The sequence below is a fragment of the Acanthisitta chloris genome, unplaced genomic scaffold (genome assembly GCF_000695815.1).
Source record: "Acanthisitta chloris isolate BGI_N310 unplaced genomic scaffold, ASM69581v1 scaffold11841, whole genome shotgun sequence".
Classification (NCBI taxonomy): Eukaryota; Metazoa; Chordata; class Aves; order Passeriformes; family Acanthisittidae; genus Acanthisitta; species Acanthisitta chloris.
In genome coordinates this window covers 34,701-53,404 of record NW_008654391.1, presented here as the reverse complement: position 1 = coordinate 53,404, position 18,704 = coordinate 34,701, and the positions used below count along the sequence as shown (strand labels likewise).

At 38.4% G+C, this 18,704-nt stretch overlaps 1 protein-coding gene across 1 annotated transcript in view; it reads left to right on the top strand.

Moving 5' to 3' along the window:
• GLIS3 (GLIS family zinc finger 3) overlaps positions 1–18,704 on the top strand; it is a gene marked incomplete at its 3' end in the record, with an annotated part of 40,589 nt that overhangs the window by 21,491 nt on the left and 394 nt on the right. Inside the window, 3 exon segments of the mRNA XM_009083501.1 lie at positions 13,138–13,345; positions 17,984–18,689; positions 18,691–18,704. The exon segment at positions 18,691–18,704 is cut by the window's right edge and continues 394 nt beyond it. Of these exon segments, the coding sequence (XP_009081749.1) occupies positions 13,138–13,345; positions 17,984–18,689; positions 18,691–18,704 (928 nt within the window).

The following is an 18,704-nucleotide window of genomic DNA, read 5'->3' as shown; positions in this document are numbered from 1 at the left end:
CAGGATCACCTCTGTGGCACCTGCAACACTTGGCTCAGTTTGCAGTTTTGGCTGAGCTTTCAGGATTCCTCATTGTTTGTGTTTCTCAGGCAGAAACATCCTATTGAAAGAACATCTGCTGATTAAAAGAGCAACAACCTTTGTGTAATGAAAGCAGAAATTTGCTTTCAATTATTCAGAATTAATAGTGAAAGTATTCATATTCAAGCTTCTTGCTGGTGTCTCAAACTGGTAAGACATTGCTGGTTTTAAAACAAGTGACTTTCTTTCCTGAAAATGCAAGCCTTGTGAAATCCTTCAACCTGTATTATTTTAACAGAAAACTGAGTGTTGAATACCCATTCAATGTTTAATTTCCCTTTTTCTCACGTATTTTAAACCAAAAACACAGCAGGAAAACATTCCTCTTTTCAAAATGGACTCTGATGATGTTTTTTAGAAGTAAATTTGAATTCTGGAGTGATGCCTAGTGTCTGGACATTTACTGGGAAGTACTGCTCCTCCCTACCCCACTGAGCTGGTTCCCCACATATTCGTCCTTCCCAGAGCAGTTTCTTGATATTTCTTTGGTTTTCTTCCACATGTAGTACACTGGATCTGTCTGGATGCTCTTAGCTTTCTTCATAGCAGGACATATGGTTCTGTGCTTTGTATATATGACTAGACAGAGTTGGTAACAAACCAGTGATAACACACCAGTGTTTTCACTCTTGGTAAGCAGTGCTTGCAGTGTCAGTGCTTTCTCTCCATCGTGCCACAAAAACCAGGCCACTAGGATGGGGATGAGCAAGAGGCTGGAAAGGGACACAGCCTAGACAGCTGACCCCTGCTGACCAAAGGGAGATTCCATACTGTATGATGTCATGCTCAGCTATGAAATCTGAGGGAAAGGAGGAGGATGTAGGGGCATTTGTGGTGATGACATTTGTTATTCTGAGCAAGTGCTGCACATACTGAGGCCCTGCTGCCCAGAAAGTGGCCAGACACCTGCCTGCTTTTGGGAAGTAGTGAATACATTTCTTATTTTGTTTTGCCTCTGCACAAAGCTTTTGGTGTTGTTTGTTTGGTTTTTTTTTTCATTAAACTGCCCTTATATTCACCCAGAAGCTTTTCCGTCTTATTTTCTTCCTCTGTGCTATCTGTGTTACTCTCGAGCAGTGGTGGGACAGACCAGCTGGGTGGGCATCTGTTAGCCAGCCAAGGTCAACCTACCACAACTGGGCTCTGAAAACTCTCCCAAGCCCAGAATGCCAACACATACTCTTTCTTCGCTCGGCCTGCCTATCTAGACTTGATTCTTGAATGTTGCATGAGGAAGAGAAGCTAATCAAGGACTATAACCAATATTCTGGTTATTGTCTTTCCTTGAAGTATAAGCACTTTAAATCTCTGCTGCCCTTGTTTAGTCTTCTGGAGCCTTTTGGAAGTGGAATGGGCTTTAGTTTGCATCTTTAGCATGTAGTGTACATCTTAAATACTTCAAAAGCAAACATTTTTTAACATAAACTTCCACAAACTTTAGAACAGAGTGTAGATTTCTGTGATATTGAAATACAACGACAGCTGACTGTAAGAGGTGCTGATTTATATCCCATTCACATTAACTTCATGGAATTGCAGTCCCTGAGTTGTGGAGACTCTAATCCCTGCAATTTAATGAAAATCACACCAGAATGCTAAAAAAACCACACAGGAAATTGTATGAAGAAGAATACATGAACACCTGCATAAGACAGAACTTTGGAAAATTACCTAAGCAGCTCATAAGGCCAGGTTCTCTCTGTAAAAAATTATTTTTGTACTTGGGAATTTAACTTCAATGAAACTCAGTAGAATGAAGTCCTCAAAAATCACATGATCCATTTTGAACGTTTTAGTCTTACCTATTTAGCACATTCTCTCTGTCAAACTAATATAAAGATGGGTATCACTTGATTGGTTTAGAGGTGGGGAGGAGAGGTACACAGTTTCTTATAAAGATTTCAGTGTCCATCAGGACGTTTGTGTGGGTTTCCATCCTTTAATAAAGGTAATTCAGCTCTGCAGAGCATGCAAACATATGCCTTTTTTATGCCTTTGTCCATGAACGCTTCTTTCCGCTGTTCAGATGGCCCTTGCAGACACCATTGCGTTGAGATGCCAGTGTGGTTTCCTGTGTCTTTACCTCAGACCTTAGTCAGTAGCCAACTTTGGCTGCCAAACCCTGCCAAGACAACAGCCTTCTCTTCACAAAGTAATAGCTGTGGTTAAGACGTCATCCTCCGCAAATCAGTTTTGGCAAGGATGATGGCTAAGGGCGGGAGCTGGACTTGTCTTTAGGGCCCTAAGCCATTCAAGTGGCCTTAATCCTCACTCTTATTAGCCTGGTTTTGTGGAAGGTAGATGGACTCACTTTAACAAGACGGAATGAGCTTTCTTTCTGGTCTTTTCTTTTTTGGTCGCAACAACAAAAGTCCTGGGAAATTCCAATTAATTAGTATGCCTTGGGCTGATGAAAGGAATAAAGAGTAAAATTGAAAGAAAAATGTCTAAAGCTTTAAAAGGGGTGGAAGCATGTAGTGCCAATACAGGTTTTAAATACTTGTGTCTGTTTGTATAATTTTCCCAGGGTTTGCCTCTCATTGACATGAAGAGCTAAGGTGGAAAGACAAGTAGAAGGTTCTGTTTGGACCATGATGTAATAACATTTCAGCTTTTAAGTAATCTAAATAGTGAGCTACATGAAGGATGCTGATTGTGTCCTCCTCTAAAAGTCAGTTTAAGTCATAAGAACCACTGTTATTTTATTATTGCATTGCACCTTACTGACCGTATATTTCATAGAACAAGATTGCATGTGAAGATAGTAGTAGAAGTTTCTTGAGAAGTTGTGGTAATCATGCAGTTGGTCTTGTAAGGAGTAATTTCTCAGTTTGGAAAATGTCCTAAACAGCTCTGAGGTATTTTTTTTATGCTGAATTGAGAAAATGCATACCCTGTGTAAGCAAGTAAACCTTTCTAGTAGAAGAGGTGTTCTCTCAGCCATAGGAGTTTCTTTTTATGAGTTGCACTTGGCTTTTGGCCTCTGTAAGTTTTTAACTATTATTGTAATTGATCCTTATGCTTCCATAAGGACATTACTTTCTGACTTTCTGAACTTAAAGACTTTTGACAAAACAGTTACAACTACTGAATCCAGGGTATGTTTGAGCCGAATTCTGTCAAGGTGAAACAACAAGAGATCAGTGTGGGAACTTTTTAATGGTGAAAATAACATGCATCAAAACCATTTTCTTTTTCTTAGCAAAGTGCTTTTGTTTCAGGAAAAAAAATTCTTTCCATTGTGTGTAGAGTGAAATTTGCATAATGGTTTGAGATAGTGCTACTGTAGCAATTCAGACTTTGCTAGTGTCTGTTAGACATACTTGAAATGTATATATTAGTTAACAAGATTATCACTTGAAAAGACAATTGTATTTTTACTGAAAAGTTTTTTGAGGTGATAAAATACATTGATATTTATTGAAGGATAAAACTTTTAAATTGATCTTGAAAGAAATAGTTAAACTAATTAGCTGAGTGTAAAGCCTCTTAGAATACATATGTTACGTGGGCTGTATGCTTGTTATTTCTGCCTGGTTAAACTGACAACTAGGATAACATTCTCATCTTTTAGGAGAAACATCATTAAACAGTATCTGATTTTTAATGTGAGGGAAAAGAGAAAAATGTTTGTACTGCTCAGAAACTCAAGGACAATGCTGTTTTAAAAATCGTCTTCTAGTATTGTTGAACAATTGGCTTTATCTGGGAAACAAAAGTGTACTGAAAGTGATTGCGAGTTACTTAGATTCCTGCTTCCATACTGCAAGAGCCAGTTTCTGCAGTTCTTTACATGTTGACATTTGTCCCCTGTTCTAAATTGGTATCACTATTCAACAGGTTGGCATTTATTTATTTTTTCCTCCTGCTTGTACATTTTGATCTCTTAAAGGAGGAAGGATGCTTTTCTGAGAAACAGTGGGCAAATACCTTAGGTTATATGTAAAGATTTAGAAAGAGAGGCTCACATGGGATTACAGTTTAACATTAAACAAAGCCTTTGTTGTGTGCGTTTTTTTGCTGAACAGGTATCTATTGCTGGATCATGACATGCAACACAGTCTGGCACTGACGTGTTACGGTGCAAAGACAGCCCTGGCCCACGCTGGAGACAGAAAGCAATGTCCTTGCTCCTCCCTCCTCTGCTCAGGACTCCTGCACAGCTGGTGGCAGGTTTTACTAGGGGAGTGTTGTCATAGAGCATTGGAGTTAAGGCAGCCTTAACCTGCTGAGTGTCTGTCCCCTTACTCTTGGTGCTCTGCTGCATTTGCATGTCTAAGCGAGTAAAGAGGATGCAAGTTCTTCCCTTTGCCTAGGGCCTGGAGGAAGGAACGTGTCTGCTTTTATCTTCCCAGTACTCACTGCCCATGCAACCAGGCTGGCAGGAAAAGCATGTATAAGGTTTGCACAAGGAAGGCTGACCCCCACGTTAAATAGTAATCCAGTGAGAAATCAGAAATTACTGTGTGAGCAAGGGGTACATTGCTGTGCTGCCTTGCTTCAATGCATGGAATTATAAAGTCTTTTCAGCAATGAATCTTCATGTGCCCATGGTTACAAATAGCAAAGTTCCTTTGTGGTGTTTTTGAAAACACTAAGAATATTGAGATAACAGAAATGATCTGATCATCTTTTAATTAAAATCGAGGGGAAAAAAAATTAGAAATTAATGGAAAAAATGCCAAGAGTGCATTTCTAAGATGAAGAAAAGCACAAACGTGCAGTAAAGGTTGAACTGTGCTACAAGGTGTTGTTGGAGATGAAGTGTTACAGAGTCCAGAGAATTATTTTTACTAAAGTGTTTTCTTGTTGCCCCTCCATAGTTGGCTGTTCTGCATTGCAGTCAGATGCTATCAAAGTATTCTGACAAAACTGCTGGCATGAATCTGCTTATTTTGCAGTTGAGTTTGAGTGCAACACTGTGTAAAAGGGCAAAGTGTTTCCCTATAGATTTCACTTGAGTCCTATAATTCATAATGTATGAGGAAATTTTAACGATATTATTGTTTGGTTTGCTTCTCAAGTAAAGCTACTTGTAAGTCAGTTAAAACTGCAGTCTATGCTCTCTCACACACACAGTTGTATCCTCTGTGTTCATTTAGGTCAGATTCAAACAGTAATTGCCCAGTGGCACTGGAACTGGAAGGTATTATCTCTTATTCTAGTATAATTGTCTTTTGTTCTTTCAAATATATTCTTTTGTATATTTCCGTTTTGATTAGAAAAATAATTTGCTTTCTGTGCGTATTGTAACGGTATTTTAAGAAGCTGGCCAATACTGAAATTTAAAACCTGAAATTTGTAGGAGTTTTTTCATCTGATATTCATCATTAGATTAATATATTACATTGCTAGTACAGTTTCTCTGGATTCATGCCAGTTATTTCAGTGGGAGACTTGCACAATGTATTGAAATTGTAGAAATACAAACTAAATGGCCAGGCTGTTTTATAAATAGAAATTTACCAGAAGCTGGTATAAGTTAGTAATACTATAGAGAACTGATTGTATAAACCAGAGGTGTAAAGCTGTATGTCTTCTGCAATAGAAGAGCACATACTGTATTATCCTAACAAGGACGAAAGCAGAAGTCATCTAATGTCACTGATAACAAACAAGGAGTTACCCATTGCATTTGTATTTTAGTTCAGTTAAATATTAACTTGTCTGTGCACTAGTTAACCAATAACTTCTTACTTTTTATGCAAAATAAGAAAACAAAGTAGCTTTCAAAATAGCTTTTTAATAAGTGAGAGGTCTTCCTGATGTAAATAAAACTGATTAAAAATTAGTAAGAGTTATTAGGAATGTCTGTAGATCTAATTGAAAATCTTTTACTCTGCATGTTTCCTTCTTGAAGTTTCCTGAACCTGACTGTTTCATAATATATTCTTCGTTTAGTCATTACAAGACCATTGTTTTCATTTGTCTAAATTTAGTGGTTAAAATGTTCCATAGAAGTAGGTGATCTCATTGCTGTCTGCTTTAAACCAGCTAAGTTAATCACCTGTGAGGTATTGTTTTCACCGGTCTGATCTGGATAATTTTTTACCTTGGTTCCAGTTGAAGGGAGACATTGTTTTTCATTGTGTTTTGTCAGTCACTTTTGTCTCACTGTAGAGTTTCTGAAAGTACATGCTTGATGACTTTATACAATGAATTGCAAATAGTGTTGGAAATTAGTACAAGCTAGTTTACCAAGTGCACTCTGATAGTGAAGAAACTGCCAGTCCAAGATTCAAAGCATGGAGAATCTATAAAGTGCATGCATAGTATTTTCTCATAATTCAATGTGGTCATATAATTCTGTTAGGTGTATTTCCTCCAGATTATTTTTCTGGATTGTAAAGATTAAGGCTCTGCAAACAGTTATGAACATGGGAATTGCCAATACTAGTCAGTTAATGGTCTGTCTAAATCACTGTTCAGACTGGACACTGCCAGAGGATTTGGAGGAGATGCATTGCTAATAAGGCATTGCTAAATGTTAATGTTAAGAAAACCATAAGCTATGATCATAACTGTGAAGTTAAAACAATGAGGTTTTAGAATCTCAGTTTCATAATTTTCTATCTAATGAATAATAAATAAATAAAAATCCTTGATTTTTTTATTTTATTTTTTTAAGAAAATCAACGTGAAGAATCATGGTTTCACAAACTTCTAGTGTCTATGTGGTGTAGTGTAGTTGAGAAACTACCATATTTCATAAGACTTGTAATAAAAATGATAATTCAGCAACTTTTTATGTCATAGTTTAATAATTTACTTGTACCCTGAAAAATTCCAGATTGCATGCCATTAAAAAATTGCTCATACTTACTGCAATTTTGATTGAATTTTAGTGTATTCACCTAGAAACCTCAAGGCTTCCCAAAAAGACTTGAGCTCAGGGGGTGGTACCAGTTTGAAGAAGCCCAGATTCCCAAATAGGCAAAGATTTTTTCTATGATCATATGCATATAGAAGCAAGTGACAATCTTCCCTCTGTTCTGGTTTTTTCCCCTTTAAAGCTCCAAGTTAACACCCTTAAAGACAGTTTCAAGGGGTCTGATATTCACTGCCTTGCAACTGGTGTCTTTGTCTACATAGCTGTCGTGCAATGGTGCCTCTTAGCTGAATGTAGAAACAATAGGAAAGTGGCCGTTTAGTTTAAGGACAAAGGGACAAGTGCTAGCTCTCTAGCAGTCATCAAAACTATGACTAAAATTGCTGCAGGGGAAGCCTGAGAAGTTTGGCAGGCTCAAGGCATGAGGGATTGGGATATTTCTCTCTGGAAACAAGTCTTCTATGCAAACACTTGAGTTTGTTCAGTCAGTCGCTGCTGTGAAGCCTCTCCAGCTAGGGTGTCAATAGCCCTGCAGATATGGTGACACACAATAAATATGCACATGGTAGCTGGGGGCTGCAACATCCAGAAGATTAACCGTGTTGTGAAAAAAGACCAAATTTGGTTTGAAAAGGCCTGTCTGTCTTATATCTCATCTACATGAAGAATACATTGATGCTTTTTTGGCTGTGCCCTTTCTCCCCATTTTGGTGAATACAGAGTCCACACAAACAAGACTGGAAGCCAATTACAAGGAAAGCACTAGAACTGGCCATTTCCAATGCTTTATATGTATACATTTTCTGTGTACTCAGCACAGAAAATCCCCTAAGGAAATTGACTTTTCCTCTTTTGTTGCAATTCTCTTATTTCTAATTGTTGCTCTAGCAGTAACAAAAGGACAGGTTTTCAGACAGTTTTAGTAACTTTCATACTGATTGGTTCAGTGACCACAGAATTTATTAACCTAAGAGATATTTGATCTAGTGTTATGTATTTGTTATGTACATAGTGTGCTTCAGAACGCCAAACAATTACAATGGGTTTTGCTGTTACATGTTTTTGTTGATTATGATTTATATGTGGGAAACATAGTTGGCAATTTCAAAGGTTGGGTGAAGTAGTTTCATTTTGTAACTGAGCTGTTTGGCAGATTTAACAAGTTACTGCTCTTGACTTGGAGAAGTAGACAAAGAAATTGGTTGGTTTTCAATCAACACCTGGTAAAAGAAAATGTGCTTGTATGGAAATAATTTCATATTGGGCTCTGCCTCAAAAAAGTTTGAGAGCGATATAAATAAAGACAATCCCACTGCAAGTTCTCTGTATCTGGATTTAAATAGTTGTATTTTTATGTATTCTTTGAATGTTCTTCAGAAGATTGCAGTGAAATATTTCTGCATTTCAAGGTTGAGTGAAGCTTAGCTATTAACCAGCCATAGAAAACAAACAGGGAAGATAGGTAAGCTAATGAATGAGGAAGTGAATGAAATAAAATATTTCTATTAAATATTTTTACTGCTTATACTTTTTAACTATTAGTGTAAGTTATTGATAAAGAGCAGTTTTCATTGAGCAGCTTTTCATTACTGTAAAAAGGGGAATATAACCCCTATTTTTAAAAAGGGGAAAGCAGAAGAACTGGGAAGCTATAGACCAGTAAGTCTCACCTCTGTACCAGGCAAGATAATGGTGCAGATTCTCCTGGAAGCTGAGGCACATGAAAAGCAAAGAGGTGAGTGGTAATAACCAACATGACTTCAGCAGTAGCAAGTCATGCCTGACAAATTTGGTGGCCTTCTATGATGGGGCCACAGAATTTGTAGATAGGGACAGAGCAACTGATACCATCTACCTGGACTTATGCAAAGTGTTTGACACTGTCCCACATGACATCCTTGTCTCTAAATTAGAGAGTCATGGATTTGATGGATGGACCTCTCGCTGGATGGTCGCATGGAGTTGTGGTCAGTGGCTCATTGCCCACGTGGAGGCCAGTGAGGAGTGGTGTCCCTCAGGGGTCAGTGCTGGGGCCAGTGCTGGTGAACATCTTTGTTGGCAACATGGACACAGTGGGATTGAGTGCACCCTCAGCAAGTTAACTGACCACACCAAGCTGTGTGGGGCAGTCAACATGCTGGAGGGAAGGGATGTGCCATCCAGAGGGACCTTGACAGGCTTGAGAGGTGGAACAATGCAAACCTCATGAAGTTTAACAAAATGAAGTGCAAAGTCCTACATCTGGGCCGTGGCAATCCCAGGCACACCTACAGGCTGGGTGGGGAAGTAATTGAGAGCAGCACTGGTGAGAAAGACTTGGGTGTGATGGTAGGTGGGAAACTCACGATGAGCCAACAGTGTGCACTAGCAGCCCAGAAAGCCAATCAAATCCTGGGCTGCATCAAAAGGAGTGTGGCCAGCAGGTTGAAGCATGTGATTCTTCCCCTCTACTCTTCTCTCATGAGACCCCATCTGGAATACTGCGGGCAGTTCTGGTGTCCTCAGCGTAAGAAGGACATGGAACTGTTGTTGATAATTTGAAGTTGATAAGAGGACGGGAGCATCTCTCCTACAAAGACAGGCTGAGGAAGCTGGGGCTGTTCAGCCTGGAGAAGAGACTGTTGTGTGGAGACGTCATAGTAGCCTGTCAGTATCTGATGGGGCCTACCGGGAAGCCGGAGAGCGACTCTTTGTCTCGCAGCGAAGGGGTAATGGGTTCAAATTGAAGGAGGGGAAGTTTAGGTTAGTTATTAGAAAAAGGTTTTTTACTATGAGGGGGGTATGACACTGGTACAGGTTGACCAGGGAGGTGGTGGCTGCCCCAACCCTGACAGTGTTCAAGACCAGGCTGGATGAAGCCTTGAGCAACCTGGTCTAGTGAGGAAGTGTCCCTGCCCATGGCAGGGAGGACTGGGACTAGATGATCTGTAAGGTCCATTCCAACCCCTAGAATTCTGATCCTGTGATTTATATGTGATATGTTTAGTTGGAATAAAAGACCTGCTAATCAGCTATAACTCTTCCTGTGAACTACCTCAGGTCTAATTCCACCTCCTAAGGTAATGTTGCCTTTATTGAACTGTCTCCTGACTTCTAATTTCATACATAAGAAAATAAATTACTTCTCTTGCTCATTTAAAATATTGGGTTCATGTATCTTTCTTAAAATCTGCAGTGTCATTCAAAACTCACTGATGTCCTCCAGGCAATTTCCCATTTATGTCAGCAGATGTTGATTCAATACATCAGCCTTTCACTGTCCTGAAATTTTCAGGCTTTGTGTCAATGATACAGGAAACCTGGGCTGAGGGCTCTTCTTGCAGTATGGGTATAGGATGCCAAATGCTGATGTTGTACATAGTAATTCAGACCAAATTTATCCAGCACTTTCTGACAGCTTGCCTTTTAGCAGCAGGCTCATGCCAGGGCAGATGTCCATGTTGCACCCATTTAACTTTATGCTAGACCAGATGTGGTCTGTATTTTTGCAGCTGTCTTGAAGTCAGCATTGCCTTCCCATCTTCTGCTCAGATTTAGCTCAGCATAGGTGGGATTATATCCTCTTGCCTGATTCAGATAAAATTAGTACTGTTCATTGACCTGCAGGGCACAGACTAGGTATTAGTGATGGTCTTTTGAGACATTTATGCCTATATGAAGCAGTGGATAAAATATTATGACTTTACTTTTCAAAGCAGCAGTCTTTTACTTTGCAGTCTCTTTCAGTGGAGGGAGATGATGGTTTCTTCTTTCATAATTCCTCCCCACCACCACCTTTTAAGTGGAAGAATTGTTATTTTTCCTCTTAATATCAAATGTTTACAAATGGTAACACAAACAAAACTTTTTCCTTCCCCTTTTGCATCAGAGAAATGCCCAGGCAAATATTTAGGTGGACCAGAGTCTTGTATTACTTTTGTCTGTCATTCAAGTAATACAATCTCTCCCAAGTACTCCATTTCTCATATTTTCCTTTCAGTGACCGGTTACTAAGCCATCTTTAGTCATCATTCTTACCCTAACACAACAAATTCTCTTAGCTGCTCTTAGCATCCCTGAGGTGCTGTTTATGCATATAGAATATAATAATGGGCCCTGTAATCTGAAAAGGAAACCATGATGCATTGAGGATGCAGGATTCTGTATTTAACAGTACTGCTTTGACACTACTCCCTTCTCTGGTTTTGCTGTTGGGACTTGTTTTTTCTTACATGTAAGTTCTAAGAAGCTGGGTGTTAATCATGAATAAATAGTAATTTCACTGTATGGTTGCAAATCGTTATTTGAACTGATAGAGGACCTTTCCCTAATGGAGATCTGACAAATGCACAGCCCTTAATTTGCTGGATGTTACACAGTAGATACTATTGTTGCCATTGAAATTTGTTAAAAGTAGGTTTTAAGTGAAGGGCATTATGGTGTTATTCAGGAAAGGATGAGAATATATTTGGTACATTTTTGTGGTAGAACTGCTTTTCTCAATGCTAAATAATAGTTTTACACCATATTAAGTAGTCAATATATAGAGACTCTCCAAGCATTACAACTGTATTTCAGTGTCAAAACCACTTGGATTTCTTATACTATTATAGCATGCTTCTCTGTCTTTTATATCCTGTGGTGCAGAAAGTCTACAAACTAAAGACACATTTCTAAAAACTAGCTGACTGAACATATGTAATATACACACACATATAGACATATTATGTAGTATTATGTAATTTTTAAAATGTGAATGTGGCATGTAAATTTTTTTTACTTCACCCCATCCAACCTTTTGCTAAAAGGATTAGTGTTCATATTATTCCAGGGGCAACTTACACTTTTTGCCTCGTATTTACTGGCTGATTCTATTTATTACTCTATAACATTATAAAATCAATTACTGAGTAGCACACTGACTCAACTTTAGTGAGTTCAAAATGCAAAGTGCTTCACAGGAAAGAAATTAAAATGCCATCTCTTCTTCTTTTGATTTAATTGAACATTTCTACTGGGAACAGACAATAATCCTACAAGAGCCTAAATTCTTTGTTCTGATATCCACAGTGGAGTTGAGTGCAGTACAAAGAATTCTCCTTACGTGTTTGTCCTTGTAACTATTTGATCTGGAGGAGACTGAAGGATTTGGATTTTCTTCCTTTGATTGTGAGGGCCATAAATGCCTTAATGTACTTCTTTCTGAAGTTTGCGACTCATTTGAACAACCTGACAAAAACTTGTATGAGTTGTACAACCATGTCAAAAGTAGATTTCACTTAGAAAAATGATTTACATTGAAGTACTTTTCACTATTTGTCCTGATGTTGCTATCCTGCTTTGTGGAGTATTCTGAACTCAGGAAAGTGGCTAGAAATGTGAATCACCTAATTACTACTTTCCAGCTGTGAGGAGAATTTCCTAGCTATCCAACAACTTCCATATTATGACCTACAGTATAACTTTTTCATCTCACTCTGTTTTAATTGAAAAGAATCTTGTAAACCACCATCTGTCACCTAAATCAGAATGCAAAGTACACGGAGCATCTTGTAGGTATGTCCCACTTGTCAGCTGCTTTTTTTGTGCTACTGTGTAATAGCATCAGTTCGAGTCATGGCAGCAGTGATTAAGACCAGATTGTGGTCTTTTAAAGAAAGTCAGAATGCTTCCCTGTTTGATTCAGCTCAGATTCCTCTCCCTAGGCCTGTGAAGAATGCTGGGTTCCAGCTGTAGCTCTCACTTGCTGGGGAAACTGCAGCCACAGTTGCAGTTTGTGTGCATATCTGCAGTCCTCTTGCTTTTTGGATGGCTAATGGTAGGAATGATGGAAAGACTTTCAACAGCTTTGGAGCTATGGGGTTTGGTAGGATTCAGGGCATGGTGATGTTCCTGCAGACTCCTTGGGTTCTCTCTTGCCTTCTTCAGAGAGAGGTGCGCTTAAAACTTGCCTGTCCCTCACTGAGGGCTGCGCTTTCACACCGTGCTTATTCTGATGTTTATCTGTGATGTTTTGTCTTTAGTTTATGTACTTCAGCACATGCTTTACACATGCATAATTTATTAATTCTCCTGCAGAATATTGCTTATTGTGTTTGGAGAAGTTTGCAAAATTCTTGTATTAGTCCCCTCTTTTGTCCTCATCTAAAGATTCCCATCACTTTCCCAAATTTGCAGTGACGTGAGTTCTGTGGCCTCATCATGGGTTCATGGGAGATGAATAATAACCTGCCTTGTTTATTTTGTAGGAGGTCTTGGTTATGGACACCAGTGCAAGTCCATTGGAAAAGGCAGCTGCAACAATGCAATAGTCACTGGCAGTCCCATGACAGTTGAACAGCTGGGACCTGTTTCACCTTCTGCTAATCAGGTTTCAACAGCATGCAAACAGATCAGCACTAGCTCGCAGAGGTCTATGGATGCTTCCAGCCTGAGTGCTTCTCCATCAGATACAAGGTCCTGAGTTGCTTTTTTCTGTTCAGTACTTTTAAAAGAGGGGGATTTCATTCTACTGTAATTTAAATGCAACCTTTCTAATTATTAAAATGGCCTAAATCATGCTCTGTTATGTCATGGGAAACTTAATTCCATGCAATTTAATTCACATCAGCTCTAATCATAGTGTTTGGATCACTCAGATGATGGGTGAAATTTGGCCATACAAAATCTATATTTGATAGGACTTTTTGGTTAGATAAAGACCTTTATAGTCATGTAACTAGACTTTAGTGCTAAGGATAGGAAATACTATGGAGGATGAAAGCAGAAATAATACACATATTACATCCTTAGCAGGAAGGAGCTGTTTTAAGCTTGTGCTAGGAGTGCTGTGTTAGTGCCTGTCAAGTAACATTAAGGTCAGGCTAAAAAACTTAAATGCTCTGCTAACTTTTGCTTTCAAATTGTTTGTTTATATAATTAAGTTAATCAGATCAATTGTTCCCTGTCTACACTGAGCCAGCAGTTAACTTTGTCCATGTTAGAACTGTGTCCCTGGAAACTTCTTAATTTTCCTTGTTGTAGTGAACAGTTTAATGAAAACTATAGTCTCTCCTTGTAAATGTTGCCTTTTTATATCACAAAACCCCAGATAAATATTTATTAACTGATCTTAAATGCTTAAATTTTGAGATCATGGCTATGAATATTGTCAACAAACAGGAATGAAGGGAAAACAGTTATTTGACAACCTCCACACAAATACATTAGGCATATCCCTGGATTTTTGTTAAACATACAGTGAGAAAACATTCTGGTGTGATTTTTCAGAAGCTACATTCCCCATTGCCTACTGAGTTGTAATATAGCTTCATATTTACAAGAAGCCACGAGAGCCTTTATTCCCAAAACAATTTACATTTTACTGTATCACTTTATTATGAGCCAGGGAACATTCTTGAAATAATTAACATTGCTATTATGTAGCTTGCTTTATTCTAAGGTATTTTTTTAACATTTATGTCACTTCATTTGTGAAGACTGAGCCCCCCAGGAAAATTTGCAAAATTAATTATGCTTTCTATGTAAACATGTCAGGGAAAACAATTCAGTGCTAAGATGATGACAAATGACAACTCCAAAGACATGCCTTCGAGTTGGAACAAAACTGATGCTAGAAAAATATAATTAAGTTTTTGTTACTCACTTATTAAGATTTTGGTGTGTCTGTATGGTTCCAAACAGTGTTATTTTGATGTGGATGTGTGGTTGGGTGTACTGTGTCAGTACTGAGTTATACATTTTTTGGTTTTATTTAAAAGAAACATTTACTAAGCATAAACTGAAGTTGGAACTCTGGCAGAAACAAGCCTCTAATGTCCTTAGAGTGTCTTTTAATGATTTATTACTGAAGATGTTATAAGTTTGTCACACAAAGAATGTCCATTGCAGCAATTTTGACCTCAAATTGACTATTTTGTAGGACGAAAACAAGTTTAAGTCAGATTTTAATTCACAGGTTGTTGAAGCACTTTGGGATGGGATTTTTTGTTTGTTTGTGTGCTTTTTGGGTCTCTCTTTGGGGGTTTTGTTTGGTTTTTTACTTGTGTGTTTCTGGGTTGGGTGTTTTCGTTGTTTTTGTTTTTCTTATTCTTTTTCGTTAAATTTCTTCTACAGTAAACTGCTTTTGCCTAAACTAAGTTGACTCCTTGATCCTTCCTAAGCAGAGTGCCTTCTCTGGATTGTATCTCTTAGGCACCATGAATCATGTTCCTGCAGCTCAGTCCAAACCAGATTAGTTGCTGAATTGACCCAAACCAAAGTGAATTGTTTTGATTTTTACTAATGCAAGAAAGAAAAAAGTTGGCAAAATTGGAGTTTTGCTACAGATAGCATCAGGTTCTGGTATATAGACTATGAGGTATAAAACCTTCCCCATCATTTTTTTTAGTTTCTCCAGGACTTTTTCAGAGTATTCAGTTGTGCTGCTTGAAGCATAATGCTGCCATTTGCTTTGATGCAAGTCAGAAAAGGACCTAGAAAAGATCGAAAGGCTCTTACCTCATAAAACAGAGGACAGTGAAAAGAGAGAAAAGCGTACTTTTCACTCTTCCATGGTTATGTTTATGATTCTGGGTTATACTTTGACACTGTGACCTCGGAACACAGAGGAAGAATAGAAAGTAATTGCAAGTAATCTCTTGTAAATGTTGATGAAATATCTGGTCCAGACTCAAGCTGGTTTAGATTACAATAAACAGACATAACAATTAATACCATCTGAGAATCTGACACTCGAGTAGTCATGGCCCTTCATTTTCATATTAGGTATATTTATTTTCCCCCAGAAAACTACTTAGTCACAGTGTGGGCTGAGTTTTAAATAAATCTTCCTTTTTTGAGGGATTGGAATCTTTGTTACTTTTGAATTTAGATACTGAAGTGGGAACCAAACTTCTTCAGATTATCTGGCTCTTACTGTATACTTGAAATTCTGGGCCAACTTTTTATTTTTGTCCTGTTATGAGACTTTTAAAACACAATTTTCCTTCATATTCACTGGTGGGTATGTCCTTTTGTGTTAGGCATTAGTAGCTTTTTTAATTACACTGGTCCTACTATGCCTCTGATTAAAATTCTTGTCAGTACAAAAATAGATTTGTTGTATATTGAAGCTTGATTTCTTTTTCCCTATTCATAAAAGAGAAAATAAAAATTTAAATAAACAAACTGGCAATGTTGTATCCTTTTATTTTCTAGCTATAGATACATATATATAGCCTAGCATGGAAAAATCCATGCTCCGTTGGAGACTGTGGATCTGTATTTGGGGTCACAGCATACTAACATGATTTAATCGCCTTATAATGAACTGTGCTTTCACAAAGTCCATTGATAATAGACCCAACAGCCTAAATCAAATTTTTCACAAATAATTATCCATTTTAATCTAAATTGTATGCGAGATTGGCCTGATAGAGAAATCTTATGTTTCTCATTTCTCTCAATGCAAATTGTAGTCACTGTATTAATCATGCTTCTCATCAGTGCTCTGTTTTGAAAGTGCCATTTAAACCCTGATGGAGGAACATAAGGTCCATAACAGTACCCTGCCCTAGCATTCAATCTGAACAGGTTGTTTCTTATTTTGATACAGCAAATCAACCATCCATTACAAAGCAAGTATCTTGCGCCAAGGAGCATTTACCCATCACTCCCATTGGTCACCACAGGAAGGCTTGGTGTTATTTAAAGCTACATTTTTCCTGTTTGTGAGCTATCTCATTGTAGACATAGCACCTTTAAACTGCTTCCACTCTCCCTCGGCCTGTGCCAAGCTTCACCTCCTATGTCCTTGATCCATCACTGAAATTCCATGCTTCTTCAAAGCTGCATTGTAAGAATAATAAAATCAAGAATTAACCCCAAACCTAATACCCAGAAGCATCTATGCCTGTGAAAGTGTCAGGCTTATCTGGATACATATCTGATTCTTCCTAATGTTAGAGCCCCTTAAAAATCAAAACTGTTTGGCAGGAAAGCCAAGTCTGGCTGGATATGAACTGGCAAATATAAAGACTTGTCCTTTACCCAGCATTTGCAACCATGAATCAGGGGCCATGATGTCCTTGTATTCCCTTTTTACACCTTTCTGTAGAAAATAATATTTTTAAGGGCTTATGAGTTGGAGTTTTGTGCTGGTTTGAGCTGAAGTAGAGTTACCTTTCTTCACAGCGGCTAGTATGGGGCTATGTTTGGGTTTTGTGCAGAACACAGAGTTGATAATGCAGAGATGTTTTTGTTGTTGCTGAGCAGAGCTTACACATAGTCAAATCCTTTGCTGCTTTCCATACTGCCACACTGGTAAGGAAGTTGGGAGTGCATGGGAGATTGGGAGGAGACACTACTTCAGCTCAAACCAGCATAGGTTTTTTAAGCTACCCATAAGTATTTGCAACAAAAAGAACTTTCATAGTATCTTTGTGAAAAAACAGTGAAAACAGCAAGATTACACTTGTGAAAAATTTTGATTGCTGACTTAGAGGCAGATAGGTCATCAAACTACAACTAAATAAACCCCTTCAGCCAGTTCTTCTACATTACTCATTTATTTTGTTTGTTCTGTAAAGTTAGATATTATCTGTATTTATAAACTTGGCATATAAAACTTTTGTAGGGAATAGTATTTGTATGCATTACAATTGGCAAACTCATTCAAGTTAAATATTTATTCTTTATTAATCAACTTCCTTTCCATTCTTTTCAAGCAAAAATAATAGATGACTCAAATCAATATGAGTTTCATACAAGGCAGGAACATAATGCTTTGGCTTCAAAAGACCAAACCTATCTACACCACAATTGATGAAAACACTTGCATTGATTTCTGCAGTGATGTATCAAGAATCTTTACAGCAACTTTTCCTCAAAGTCTTGAAGTTTTAAAGTCGTTTTCCTAAGTGACCTTGTTACATATATACTGTCTGTGTACGCCTACTGGTACATTAACTGAGTATGCGAAAGCTGAGTGCCTAAAATTAGGGCGAGCTTTTTTCACATGTAGCCTTTCCTTAATTTCAAGTGTGTATATTAAGGTAGAAGCAGGACTGCTGAACTGTCTAACTGCTTACCTACTTTATCATGCTTTTATTTCAGGTCGCTCTTGTCATATGAGTCTGCGACATTAAGCTTGTCAGAAGGTCAGTCCACTTTAAGTGTTAAACAAGAGTGCTCGCATAGGTACAGGACACTTCCTTCTGTTCCTCCTGACCAAGGTTTACAAAATGGGATCGAGCTGGGGGACTTACTAAATTTTTCACCTGAACTATCTGTGTCCAGTAACTGCGTCTCTAACTCATCACCATCCTATTTATATGACATGGAAAATAAGCATTCCCCTTATTCTAGTCCTCATCATCGCTCAGTCCGGTCTCAGTCAGCTCGCTCCAAAAAGAGAACACTCTCTCTATCTCCTCTCTCTGATGGCATTGGTATTGATTTCAATACAATCATCCGTACATCCCCAACCTCTCTAGTGGCCTACATAAACAGCTCCAGGGCATCACCAGCAAATGTCTCCCCACAGCCTGAAGTCTATGGACATTTTTTGGGAGTGCGAGGAAGCTGTATACCCCAAAATTGCCCTAGTCCAACTGCCCAGAAAGGTCTCCTCATGGCAAATGGCAACTTCACCTTCCCAGGCTACATTGAGAATGGGGTTGGTGAGTACCAGAGGATGCAGCAGCTGGAGCAAAACAGCTTGCAGATGGCTGCCACAAGTAATATGGTGATTCAGCAGGTCGTGCCACCCACAGACTACCAGGCAGTGGGAGTCCTGAAAAATGAACAGCTTGATGACTTCTCCGGCCCTACAGTT